Source organism: Sinocyclocheilus grahami, unplaced genomic scaffold, assembly GCF_001515645.1.
Source record: "Sinocyclocheilus grahami isolate Dianchi unplaced genomic scaffold, SAMN03320097.WGS_v1.1 scaffold325.1, whole genome shotgun sequence".
In the NCBI taxonomy this organism is placed as follows: domain Eukaryota; kingdom Metazoa; phylum Chordata; class Actinopteri; order Cypriniformes; family Cyprinidae; genus Sinocyclocheilus; species Sinocyclocheilus grahami.
In genome coordinates, this window is record NW_015505504.1 from 95,603 (window position 1) to 109,333 (window position 13,731).

The following is a 13,731-nucleotide window of genomic DNA, read 5'->3' on the forward strand; positions in this document are numbered from 1 at the left end:
TATTATGTAATTCCACACTTAGTGATGTGCTTACAGTATGTACATATGACTTTAAATGTGCTTTTAGTTTAATTTACACAGTCTTCTGATCGTACATGCACATGTCACTCTGTTAGCTGGTCCTGCCCGGGAGAGTGCAGATGTGATGAAAAATTCAGGGCTGTTCTGTGGGTTGTGCAAGCTTAGCGTTGAAAATACTGTTAAATAGTGCAGAAGTCACAAAAAGCAGCGATTTAAAACACTACTTCTTTCTTGCCCTAAGAGTCTAAGGCTGTGTGTGTATATTCAAGCTGGCAGTCTATCAGTAGTATTGCTAACTCAGCACCAGAGTCTGTTACATTAGCATGTCCCAAGTTGGCCGTCCCATTTCTAGTGATTTCTGGAGTCTTCTTAGTAGAAAGTTTTATTCCAGGTTGATTAAACTTTGTGTGAGAGACTGGAGATTTGAGAATGCCGTGTTTTTTTTTTTTTTTGAGCAATTGAGCGGTTACAGGCTTGGCCAAGTGGACTTTCTCCTGTTTTAGGTCTGGACATGCGCGTGTGAAAACTCTGCGTAGTGCGATGCCACTTTTTGACATTCCAAACTTGTCTGGGCTGTCGTGTTCAAATGCTTCCCATCTGCGGACCAGGCTGCTTGAAAACTAGCAGTGGAGCATTTGCATTTTAATTTGCATTCAATCACCCCTATGTGAGTGTGTTTACGTGCATGTTTGCATTTATGGTGTCTTCTGAAAATTGCCTAGTGTTTTTCCGTTTTCCTTTTTTTTTTTGTTATAGAGGCACTACAAACCTTAAATTTAAATCTGTCTGTTCAGGGTGAATGTAGATGAGCCTCCCAGTATCTTTTTTTCACTCACAGTCTGTATCTTTCTTTTCCTTTCCATACACAGATTTCATTAGCGATGTGATATGAACCAGGACTCTTGGACCGCAGTTCAGCAGAATATCTTTTTTTATTACTCACGCTGCCTCACACACGTACACCCACTCACACCAACAAATTTAACATGATGTTTTCCTTGATTGCTAACACACAGAATATGATTCTGTTGGCCCAAAATCTCAAATCATTATTTCAGTTCTCAAAACAGACTCTCATTCAGAGCACAGATTTTTTTTCTTAACATTTTTACATTCAGAAGACACTCAGTGTCTACATGAAGCACAGGTTCAACCATTTTGAACGCTAATACAGTGTTATTTTAGTATTATTTATATACTATTATAGTATTTATTAATATTTATAATTATTAATAAAAAGCATATTTTTAGATTTTTAGTTTTCATTTTAGTTTAAGTTTTATGATTTTGTTATGTGCTTCTCATCTAATACTTGTATTTTATTTCAGTTAACGAAAATTATTTGTAAGTGTTTTATTTTTACACTGTCTTAATATAGTTATCTAAAGTTATCATAGCCATGAAATTACTTGATAAGTGTATTTCCTAGTGAAATGGTTTTGGCAGTACATATTGAAGACTGCAAATTTTAAATGCATATACTTACTAAAAGTGAATTTTGTCAATGTTTTGGTGTACTTTATCATGTAGTTTGAGTAGCAAAATTGTTCACAATTCAGTCAAATATAAGGACAAGTAAAAGATGGCTAATTGATTATTTGTCCAACAGCCTATTACTCTTTTATTTTCACGTGCTTTAATTAAAGAGCATTAGCTGTTAGACAGTTTGCACTATCATTTTTTATTTCGTACATGTATTAATTAGTTATGTATTAACAAGTTTTTTTTCAGCTTTGATGGAAGAGAAAATGTTTGGGACTGATGTGATGAAATTTTTGTGGTTTGTAGTACAGATTGCCGTGTAGTTTCAAGGTTCTAGAAAACTGTATTTGTTTTAGCCTTTGAGGAAAAACTGTCAACAGGGAAGGTAGTTGCAGAGTCCACCTTACGTATGGCTTAGTTTATGTAGTTACGTAATTTCTCTTATTCTGCTCTTTCTCTCTCCCCAGTCTGCAGTATCACCTGTACTCTGTGTCATTCTTCCCTCTCCTCTTGACTTTCATTCTATTTATTCAGCTCCACATTCTTAGGGCACCAGTTGTAAGAGGGCTTCTAAATGATTGGCAGTAGAGAAATGGAGAGAGAGACCCTCTCCCTGTGCTTTGATTAAACTCCCTGAGATATGTCCATTAATGGATGGGCCTCTTCAGAGGATGTGTGGGCTGGTAGATATTGGGGTGCCACAGGAACCAGGGTTAGGACCTTTTAACTTTATGTGATGCCTCTCACATTTTTCATTTCAGCCTCCTAAATGGTTTCGCCTTCTCTTTCCTTACAACCCAAAATTTAAATGTGTGCAATCTTTCCATTCCTCCACACTAAATAAGAAGATGGAAATGCCGCATTACCCTCTCTGTGGCTAAATCACTAATCAAAAGCATAGTCTTTTAACAGCATTGAGCATTGAAAGGGTATCTTAGATCATATTACCTATGCCATCATTGATTAATGTTTCCTTTAAGGTAAACAAGTTTGGCAGATCATTTTCTCACCACAGGAAAATACACTCGTTGGTAGGAAAACCATTTATGGAACATTATTGGTCAAAAAGCTAGTGATGAACCACAATGGACTTTTGCAGTGTTCTGCACACGTTTGTACATTCCATAGCCTATGTGTCTCAGGTGGTTTTGATTGCAAGCACTTGGTTCAATGAGCTTGAAATTGATGCAAGGTCTTCCAATGATGACCTTTTCTTTGCCAAAGGCAAGGGTCAATACAACACATCTGGGAAATTCAATGACCTTTGTCCTGATAGAGGCTAAAAAAATCAAACAGGCATTTTGAGGGCAAGCTTTGGTTAAATGGCTCTTTGGATTTGATTAGCATGAAGATTCATCAGCACTTACATGCTGAGTTTCTCAAAGGCTGCGTCCAAATTTGCATACTACTTTCAGATAAGTACTTTGCGAAAAAGTATGTTCTATATAGTATGAATGTATGTATTATGAATGTGCAGTAGAAATGAAATCCAGATGTACTACATTTGTCAAGTTGTCATTGTCATGTTACCTGCCAGCATCAGCCATTCGCAAATCCTCTCCCATAGTGTCCAGTCCATCTTCAGAATCTTGACAGAAATGCTACTTGCTATATTCATACTGTATGCACATGTCCTTTTTAAATCATTTTAAGTTATTTAAGTCATTTTAATCAAGCATTTGCTGTCGAATTGCTATTGTATCATAACTTGCACTCTTTCACATGGTAATTTTGGAAAAAAATTATGCAGTATTCAGCATGTATGTTGTAGCAGATATTCCACTCTACACCTAGACAATAAACTCTTGTGCTGATTTACTGTAAGAATCCCAAACATGTATTAGCCACATGCGAGTAACAATATTGTCATTTGATATTTTGGCTTCAGCACCCAAGTTTTTGATAGGTTATGTATGACTAAACTGACAAATGTTTAGTCATACACAAGGAGGGTTTTAGTCATGCGGAGGTGTGATTCACTCCATGGTGATTCCGTCTGTTCTTACATTTATAAGAAAACACAGAGTGCACAGAGGCCACAATCCAGAATAAGACTTGTCTTTTTAATGGTCTCACTATAAACGCGGGGACCGTGGCTAGATCAACAGGCCTGTGGAAAGAAGCAATAAGGGCCATTTAATTAAATCCAAACAAGCTGATGGGAGCCGTTCTGCACCTGATTTGCATAATTATTGGGACCCCCCCCCCCCCCCCCCCCCCCCCCTTTTTTTTTGGAAACAAGGCATTTGTGGATTAATATGCACAAATTATCTACTTCACAGATAAGTAAATAAACAATCATGGAATAAATGAATCGAGACCATATGAGACAGCTGAGCGATGAGATCTGACAGTTGTACAAATTATTTATTTATTAACCTTTATTTAACCAGGTAAGTCAGTTGAGAACCATTTCTCATTTACAATGACGAGCTGGCCAAGAGGCAGCATAAAAAGCAGATACAATACAATAAAAAAACATCATAAAGTTACAAATAACACAATTATAAACAATAACATATAAAAACAAACCGATAACTAAAAACAAGTACAATGGTCTTGTACTATTGACTGAATTACATTTTTAAAGGAAGAGACAAATGATAATGAAAAGCCTCGACTTTAGATGGAAGAAGAGAAAGAATAAGTGGCATCTATTGTGAGACGTTGGATTTACACTTTTAATGATGTTGCTTGAAATTTCTGGTATATTTTTAGATTTGTTTTATTTGTGTTTTTATTTTGTATTATATTACAGTAAGTAGAGAGTCTGTTCCCAGATCAGAGCTTAAAGGATCCCTGCAGCACAGATGTCATTGCGACTTATATATTTCCCCGTCATCTATTCACTAAGTCGGTGAGGACAAGCTTTCTCTTCCTCCTGCCATCCATTCATCCCTCCATCTTTCTGCAGTTTAACAGGCACAGACCTGTCATTTTAACTTATCGACTCGCCTGGCTGTATTATTTTACAAGCTGCCCGGTTGTGCTGCCTATTGATTGATCAGCTGTCGAGAGTATGGATTTCTGTGGTTCCGTGATGTGCCGTATTGATGGATGACCAGTCGGGCCCCGTTCTCTCCCAACCCCAGACCTTTCCGTATCTCTATCTTTCTCTCACACATACACCTTTGACTTGCCTTCATTCATCAATGGGATGGTGATCAATGTCTATAGTAATAATGGAAAGATGGAGGGGGTGGGTAGAATTAGTGAGTTTGGACTGATGATTTGATATGATGAGAGGGGTTGGATGGATGTGATTTGAGTGTTGATTTGGAAGATTTTGGTTTGGCATTGTTCTCATTTTTCTTTTTCACATACACGCTTTACATTTTCAAATGTTTGGGGTTAGTATGATTTTTAAATGTTTTGGAAAGAAGTCTCTCTTATGCTCACCAAGGCTGCATTAATTAGATACAGTAAAAACATTAATATTTTGAAACATTATTACAATTTAAAAGAACTGGTTTCTATTTTAATATATTTTAAAATGCAATTTATTCCAGTGATGGCAAAGCTGAATTTTTCATGGGTATTACTCTAGTCTATAGTATCACATGATTCTTCAGAAATCATTCTAACATTCTTATTTTCTGCTCAAGAAGCATTTCTTATTGTTATCAATGTTGAAAACAGATGTGTTGATTGACTTTGTCAGGATTCTTTAAATAGAATGTTGAAAAGAACAGCATTTGTTTGAAATGGAAATCTTATGTAATAATGTAAAAGTTTTTATTGTCATATGATCAATTTAATGCATCCTTACTGAATAAAATTATTAATTTATTTTCAAAAAAAGCTAAATATTTTTTCAAATCAAGATTAGAGAAGTGCAGTATTGGTGTGCATAAGAGATTTCTTTTTTGTTTGCATTAAAAATAAATAAATATAAATTTTGGTTGTTAAGCAATTATTTTATGAATCAAGACACTATTTATAGTGTTTTAAGTGTATCATGTCTTTCAAAACATGTCACATCAACATTTAACTTAAAATATTTTTATGCATTCTATCAGTTTACTGTCCAGATACACTGATGTATCTAAGTAGAGGTCTGCGCGGGACTATTGTTTTTTAGTCCTGCTCCCGCCCACTCCAGCAAGGTTATGTTCCACACTCACCCGTTCCCGCTATATATTCACTCTTTATTCAGCTGCTGTCCGCTTAGAATAATTTTCTTCCCGACCCGAACGTTCCCGCTGAATTTAGATCTCATTTCCAGAATCACACATTTAAATTTCCGCTACTGAAAGAAAGAGAGATTGGCTAACAAATAAAAGTGTAGTCTGCACACAGTTGTGTTATTTTATTCGTCTTGTCAAGAGTCTTGAATTTATTCATTTTGACTTGAATTTATATGAATTATCTTAAGACACAAAATTCGTTTAATATTTTATGCAACACAGTAGGAAAAAAAGTGTCAGAGAAAATAAAAATGTTGTACAAAAATTGTATTTCTTATTTTTATTCGTCTTGTCAGGATACAATTCATTTAACATTTACAACACAATAGGAAAAAGTGTCGCAGAGAGAAAAAAATTAAAATGTATGTTGTACAAAAATAGCCTATTAGCTATTTTTATTCATCTTGTCAAAATACTAAATTCATTTGACATTTTTCAGTTAACAGTAGTAAAAGTGTCGCAGAGAAAAATAAATAAATATGACATCTGTCATTTAAAATGATAGGCTAAGCAAAATATAAACACAACCGCGTTGAACGTCCTTCAAGGACAGCGCATCCACACTTTGCTCCATCCTTATCCTGCTCATCGACAACCTGCCTGTTCTGTCTGAGGGCCGTATATTTACCACCGGTACAGCCTGCTCTGAGCATCGTTATGCACATGCTGCGCACAGACCCCGCAAATAAAATGGGGGCCCCCGCTCATTCAAATTACACCAGAGTTACCGAGTGCTACCGGTTAAATTCGGGAATTTAATCCTGGAATGCAGACCTCTATATGTTAACAACATGTTTGGTTTCTGCTAAAATTTAAATGACAAGCAGTTGTAGTATCTTTGTGTATGTTTGTGTCACTGTGTGTAAGGAAAAAGAAGTTTAGACTGCCAATCAAGATCATCAGTGATGATTTTTAGTTTGATGACATCAAGCTTTCTGAACATAAGCCCAACCCACTGTAAACAGCCATGGGTGGGAGTGTGGGGATGTGTGAGAGTGAGGACAGCAGAGGAAAATTCACTCCACATCCTCGTAGTATCTTTAATATCACCTCTGTAATCCAACATTTAGTGTGTTAGAGGAGAAGGAGAAGATACAAGGGCAGGGGAAGTCGTCGTCTTTGAGAATGAATGAATGAGACGGGTGGGAGTGCTGGAGAGAAGAATGGCCCTCCTCCTGTCAGGGGCGTGAAAGGGAGGTGATGTGGTAATGTGGCAAGGATCAGAGTCTAATTTGAGCTAAAGTGGATTCCTAAATTGAGAGAGGGTAAAAAAGTCTCCCCCCCCCCTCTCTCTCTTCCATTTACGTAACCACCCTTCCACATTTTTGACTCTGTTGCTTATTAACAACGACAGAGAGAGAGAGAGAGAGAGAGAGAGAGAGAGAGAGAGAGAGCTAATTAGGGATGGGGGAGGAGCTATTCCCTTACACTGTCCTCCTTTCCTTTCCTGGTGTTCCTAGTAATGCGCCAACAAGAAAATTCTTGGTTGAAACAGAACATGAAAAAAATTAGGAAGCATTTTATCAAATACTGTAAATGCTAATTAAAAATTGCAACGCCGTTATAAATTGCTATTTAAAAGTTTGGGGTCCGTATAAGTTTTTAATTGTCATTGAAAGAAGTGTTTTGCTCACCAAGGCTGCAGTACAAAAACAAAAATATATATATTACAAAACGTTATATTTTTACCCCACACTTATGAAGAGTAGTGTATATTTAAGTGCATTAGCATTTCTTCATATTTATAATATTTAATAACTAAATTACATTTCTTTATAACTAAATAACTATTATTATTTAGGTGACTCCCTCGTCTTTATCATTACCTTTGAACCAAATTTTACTTGTGTCCACTAAGTTCCTCCATAACCTCATATTGCAGTGATCTCAAATTCTCAAAGAGCACAATGAACCGTTCTGATGCCAACCCCAACTGAATTAAACCCTCTTGACTTCATAAGGGGAAAATCCTGACCAACATGGACAGGAACACAAAGGGCGAGAGAGTGAGATGCCAAACAGGCTACAGCTACAACTGCTGTGGCATAGTCGACACAAGCATCCTGTTTTGCGCACAAACAAGCAGCTCTCGTCTGAATAAAACTTTTAAATCTTTTGCTTGACTTGGCTAGATGAAATGGAGGTACTAACAACGATAGGGCTTCAAATTCAATTATTGAGGTGTGTCTGAAAGCTCCACTAAAACTGTCCTCTCACTCAGAAAAGAGCTCTGGTTAACACAGAGGGCTCACCATGACTAAAAACTACAGCAATCAACACAGGTTAAGTGGGACAGAGGGTCGAGAAACAAGGGTGGGTGTGTGTATGTGCCTCTCAGAATTTGTGGATGTTCAAGGTATGTGTGCGTTCTTATTATTGGTACTAGTCAACCACCAAACATCCACCCAAAACTTAAAATTTCTTCAGAAGATGTAAAATTCTAGTTGTACAACATTTTTGCTAGTAGAACACTTCTGTCACTTTTAATGTGCATTAGTCAGAGCTGTCTGTTGTCTCTTTGATGCTTTCTAATCATTTTGACTTGGCTCACATCTCATAATCGTTATGTAAGCACATGCTCTGGCTGACAGCACTCTAGTCTCCACTCAGGGAGTTGGTCACATGACCTGCCTGCTCTCAGCCTGACTCTTATTGGTGACTGCTGTCTTCATTCGTGACATTTATTTCAAAATGAGGAATTATGGATTTGTGATGAACCTGGCTGTATAGGCAATTTTGGGAGATGCTTGGGATGGCACTCAAAATGTAATTGCATATTTTGCAGAATATATATATATATAAAAAAAATAAGGCTTAAATATAATGGTAAAATATATGCATGCTTCTCAACAGTCAATAATTTTTCTCTATTTACTTTTCAAAAGTTTGGGGTTGGTAAGATTTTTTTTAAAAATGTTTTTGAAAGATGCTTTCCAAGGCTGCATTTATTTGATTTAAAATACAGTAAAACTGTTAAATCCTATACAATCAAAAAAAAAATCTATTTGAATATATTTTAAAATGCAATTTATTGCTGTAATGGCAAAGCTGAATTTTCCAAAAGTCATTACTCCAGTATTCAGTGTCGCATGATCTTTCAGAAATTGTTCTAATATGCAGATTTGGTCAAGAAACATTTCTTACTATTATCAATGTGAAAGTCAGGTTGTGCTGCTTAATAATTTGTGGAAACCGTGATGCATCTTTTTCAGGATTCTATGATTAAAAAGCATTTATTTCAAATGGAAATCTTTTGTAAGATGAGTCTTTACTCTTGACTCATCTAATGTATCCTTGCAGAATAAAAGTAATAATTTACTTTAAAAAAAAATTAAATCGAATATCCTACTGACCCCAAAATCGAACTTTTTTTTTTATTTGAAAAGAAATTATGTAAAATGTAGTTTCATGACGGGCACAAAATATTTAAAACTGGTACATTTTCTCAATTCACTCGCTATTGTCAGATGTGGCCTAATTTAATTTTGGATTATTCATACGCCTCTCATACGACTTCTGATGCTTCTCCTACCCCTCCTCACATACATAAAAATCTGCCATTACTCGCTTTATTCCAAATCATCTTCACAGAACATGAGGCAAAGCAGCTTTCAAAGCTGTGCATGTAAGTCTTAAGGCATTCAATGACCATTTAATGACCCTGAATCACTTGTTAAACACATTAACTTATTTCTCTTCACTCTGACAACTCAAAGGTTCTGGTGGGTAGACGATGACGTTATGAGTGAGCCAAGCTTCAGTGTTTAAGAAGACTGAATCAATAGGAAGCTGTCATTCACATCTACATCAGCACATGGACCTGCCATAACCCGACTCCACACGGTCACAGCCCATGTCTCAAGCCACCTCTCACTGACCAACTGCAGAAAATCTCTTGCACCTCGACTTCCGCTCAACCCCCTTTCCCCTTTTGTGACTGCCTCCAAGGCTACCGATGTCAAGATCATGTAAGAGCCAAGCAAGTCGGTTTTGGGAAGTATGTCGTGTTGTGTTGGCTCGGAGGGGGGTTGTGTTTTTAAAAGCGTGTGTTCGCCACAGTGACCCATTTCGACACTATGCCAAGCTGATCAGAAAGAAGAGCGAGAAGGACTGAGAGGTCCTCGTGAATACGCCTCCCACTGTGCGGAAACCCAGGCAAGCAGCTGTTATTATGATTCAGCGGCTTGTGCGTGAACGTGCGAGCGTTTCCATAGAACCCTAGAGAAAAGCGAGCTCTCTTTAGACCCCAATGGCAGAGCTGAAAGTTTAATGAGGTCATAAGGGTCTGTATGGGTCTTCAACTTAATGCGCTTTGCCATTCAGTTGGCTTTAATGGCTACAAGCGCGCACACACACACACACACACACACACACATTGAGACTTCATTTAAGTTGGTGTCTGTGTGCTTATTAGAGGGATATGTTTGGCCGATGAGTGTTCCACAGGTCTCTGGACTCTGGTGCGTTCTGAGCCTGCATGTGCTTTATGTACAGTGGGGAAAAAAAGTATTTAGTCAGCCACCAATTGCTGCATGGAAGTGAGTTTAACAACATGTGGCTAATCCCCTCTATTGAATTTTATGGTTCTCATATTATCATTCTTTCACTGGGATTTACATAAGTGTGTTGGGTTTGACAGGGAGATTAGTGCCCTTGTGACATAAGCACATCCTTCAGGCAGTCGTCTTTATGATGTTGTCTTTGTTTCTTCAAAGGTTAATTTGTTTTTTTGGGGGGGGGGGGCGAGGGAATAATTCTGCTTCCAAACCTGTTTGCCTGACTTTCTTCTGTAGAACAAAAAATTAAATGTTTAGCAGAATGTCTAAGTTGCCCTTTTTTAGTATAGTGAGTGTAAATGGGGACTATGACTGTCAAGCATGTCCAGTGAACAATGACTTAAATAACCCAGAGCTATTGCATGGCTTCATATGATTTGGAATATAGTGCTTGAGTTTTATGACCTGTTTTATGACACTTTAATGCTGCTTTTGCATTTTTTGGAAGCTTGAAAGCTCTATTAATTGTAATTGCATGGAAAAGAGTGACTTTAAAGTCACGATGATATTTTCTTCCATATTGTGATGTACATCTGAGTGAAACAGATTAATGAAAGAGAAAATATGTAGTACGGAGACTTGGATCTGTCGGTTGTTGATAAGTTGGAGGCAGATCTGAATGTGAGCTTGAAGTTGATTGTAAGAAAAGGGCATGGTTTAAGCATACAAAATGAGTAGAGAAGTCCGGCATACATCAAAATCTGTTTCACTGGAAGATCGAGTTATGACATGATTGAAAAAATTACTAGCTCAATTTTTTTTAATTAAAACATATGCATGGATAAATCATTCACAATAAGATCTAGCACATGCATTTAGAGAACAGACTTCATTAAGAGCACATTTCAAATCTATCCTTTTGTGTTTAACAAAAGAAAGTCAAATGGGTTTGGGGTTCATTTTTGGTTGAACGTTTCCTCCTCCTTGTTTTCACAATTTTTATGTTTTTCTGTCTCTTACTGGGTCTGACCCCACTGTGTCTCTCTGACTGCCTTGGTTCTCTAAGAATGACTGCATTGTGCAGTATAACCTAGTCTGGCACAGCCTCTCTTTCTATTTTTCTGTGTCTCTTGAAGGTCAGATCAGTAGGGAGCCTGTGTCAGCAGAAATCAAATGGCATCTTGTCCCCTAAAAGTAGAGAGACTGAGCAACAGCTGTTCTGAGGGGGGAAAAACCCCACTTCAACCAACTGAAGTAATGTCAGAAAACTGAAATTTATGTCTGTGTTTACCACAGAAAACCTTGGGAATGTAAAATACTCACCCCTCACTATATACATGATTTTTTCCCCCCTCATAATACTTGGCAGTAACCACAAGTCTACAAAGCTAAAAAATGCTCAGAGTCATGCTGTGAGATATAAGTGCTCTCATGGCAGAAATGCACAACAACTCTGAAGGAGCCTTCTGCAGCTCATCTGGCTTGTTGTGAAGTGGCATTCAGACTAGTGTTGTGATGTCAGAGCCCGTGCGCATGTGTGAGTACGGAGTCTGCGTCAGCGACGTACAGTGGTGGCATTTTGCTGGTGTCACGTGGCTGTGTGTTTTACAGCAGGGAGTAGAGCAAAGAGAAACAAGCATTTTGGAAGCAATAAATAATGAATAATTCATCTTCTGATAACCCACCATGCAAAATGAGGGCAGAGATATGTGGCATAGTGTGGGCCCTTTATTACACTAATTAGGCAAACATCCATTCAAGAGTTTGGATTCAAAATAATATATAATATACCATATAATATTTAAATATATGTTTGCCTAATAGGTGCACCCACATATATTATATAATTTGGCTGAACAAATGTTTGATCAAGTAAATGCAGCCTTGGTGAGAATTTTTCTTGAAAGAGACATCATTCAAAAACATAAAAACTTGCAGACCCCAGACTTTTGAATCGTAGTGCAGTTGTCCCGCAGACATGGAAAGACATGTTTTCCCTTATAAGTCATCTTGTTTTGTACAGATTTAGGCAGAGTGTTGAATAAGAGAGGCAGTGGAGCTGTCCAGGGTGCTTAAACTGTGTTTGTGAGTGCTGGGCGTTGTCTGTGGTTCTGAATTATAGGCTACATGGCAACAAGCCTTGTCCAAGGTGCTGATTCAGAGCCCAAGCTCTATCTATATCAAGGGCATTTTTTAAAAGTGTTTCAACTTGCCTATGTTAGTTTACACAGTCCTGTACTTGTCCGAATTGCTGAATAACAACATTCAAGGGTTCACTGTTCATTTTAATTTAGTTTAGAAGCAGAGTTTCACATTAGGGCTTTGTAAATGTAGAAATGCAGCAGAAATGACAAATGGCAACATGAATTTGCTTCACAGGCCTCTTGGGCTCTATTGCATTGTAAAACATTTATTTTCTCTTTAGAAAATTAATGTTTAAATGTTAAACCAGCACATTATATCACAGACTGTATTCACTGGCTGAAATCCATCAAGATTCTTGTGCTTTGCAAAACTGTTCGACATTATCAGCTGATGACCTGTGCTCTTCATTTCACTAAGTGCAGCTCTGTAGGTCTGTCAGTCCCCATTTGAGCTCTAATGCGCCTCTGATGCAGTCACCCTCCAGATCAACAGCCCGTCCGCTGGGACTGTGTGTTCATTATTATAAAACACTATATCAGCTCTATGTGTTCTGACAGTGAGAAAGAAAATGCACAACATATAATTGCAATTTAATGATTCTGATACCTTATCAGTTCTTATATTGTTTCTCTCTTGATTTGTTTTGTTTTTTTTCATCCAGTTGTCTTGCTGAATTCTAAGGAGTCCCAGGCAGAGCTGGGTTGGACCTCATATCCTTCTAATGGGGTAAGACCTTCATGTTTATTTATTAGATCATCATAGATGTAGACTATACCATGGTTTTAGTTAAGTGGAACTACTGTAAACCCAACATATACAGTAGTTCGTTGTAGGGCTGGGCGATATGATATTATCGTATATCGATGATGTCTCGTAAGTATCGCGTTGTCGATGTCAACAGTCAGGTAACAGACGATTATCGACATTATCGGGAAAAAATGACAAATGATAAACCTAGTAAGTTGCAAAAAATATTTTACATAGCCCCATAGTCACCATACAGGTTTTTTTGCATGCAAGAATGAAATTTAGTAGGAGGGTTTGGGAATCGAAAAGCTATTCCAATTTCGGAAATCAGATCAGATGCGTCAGGAATCAAATTACTTGTTATAAAATTACATTTCGATTCTGCGTCTCGATTTCGGTATGTGCATTTATTGTGATTTCAAAAGATTCAACTGCAAGAAGACGAAATAGAACTCACTTCTGCACTCGCACACTGTTTTCTGTGCTGCACACACACACAAAGCGCACGCACAAAAGCCGCCTCTTATATATGCAAACACTGGACTGAGCTCTCTTTCTCGTGTTCTTACACATTCAAATGGACAAATACACACAGAATTATATCAAAATATCCCATAAATACAATCAGTTATGTCTTAAGTGAACGTAAAGAG

The 13,731-nt window shown here is 37.4% G+C and overlaps 1 protein-coding gene across 3 annotated transcripts in view; it reads left to right on the top strand.

The window, feature by feature from the left end:
- Nucleotides 1-13,731, top strand: part of LOC107602377 (ephrin type-A receptor 7-like) — a 161,903-nt gene that overhangs the window by 22,049 nt on the left and 126,123 nt on the right. For all 3 annotated transcript variants that reach the window (XR_001611027.1, XM_016294859.1, XM_016294860.1), the window contains exon 2: nucleotides 12,993-13,057. Coding sequence is in view for 2 of the 3 variants with exons in the window: in XM_016294859.1 (XP_016150345.1) it covers nucleotides 12,993-13,057 (65 nt within the window). In the remaining variant the exon portion in view is untranslated. The remainder of the gene's footprint in view (nucleotides 1-12,992; nucleotides 13,058-13,731) is intronic.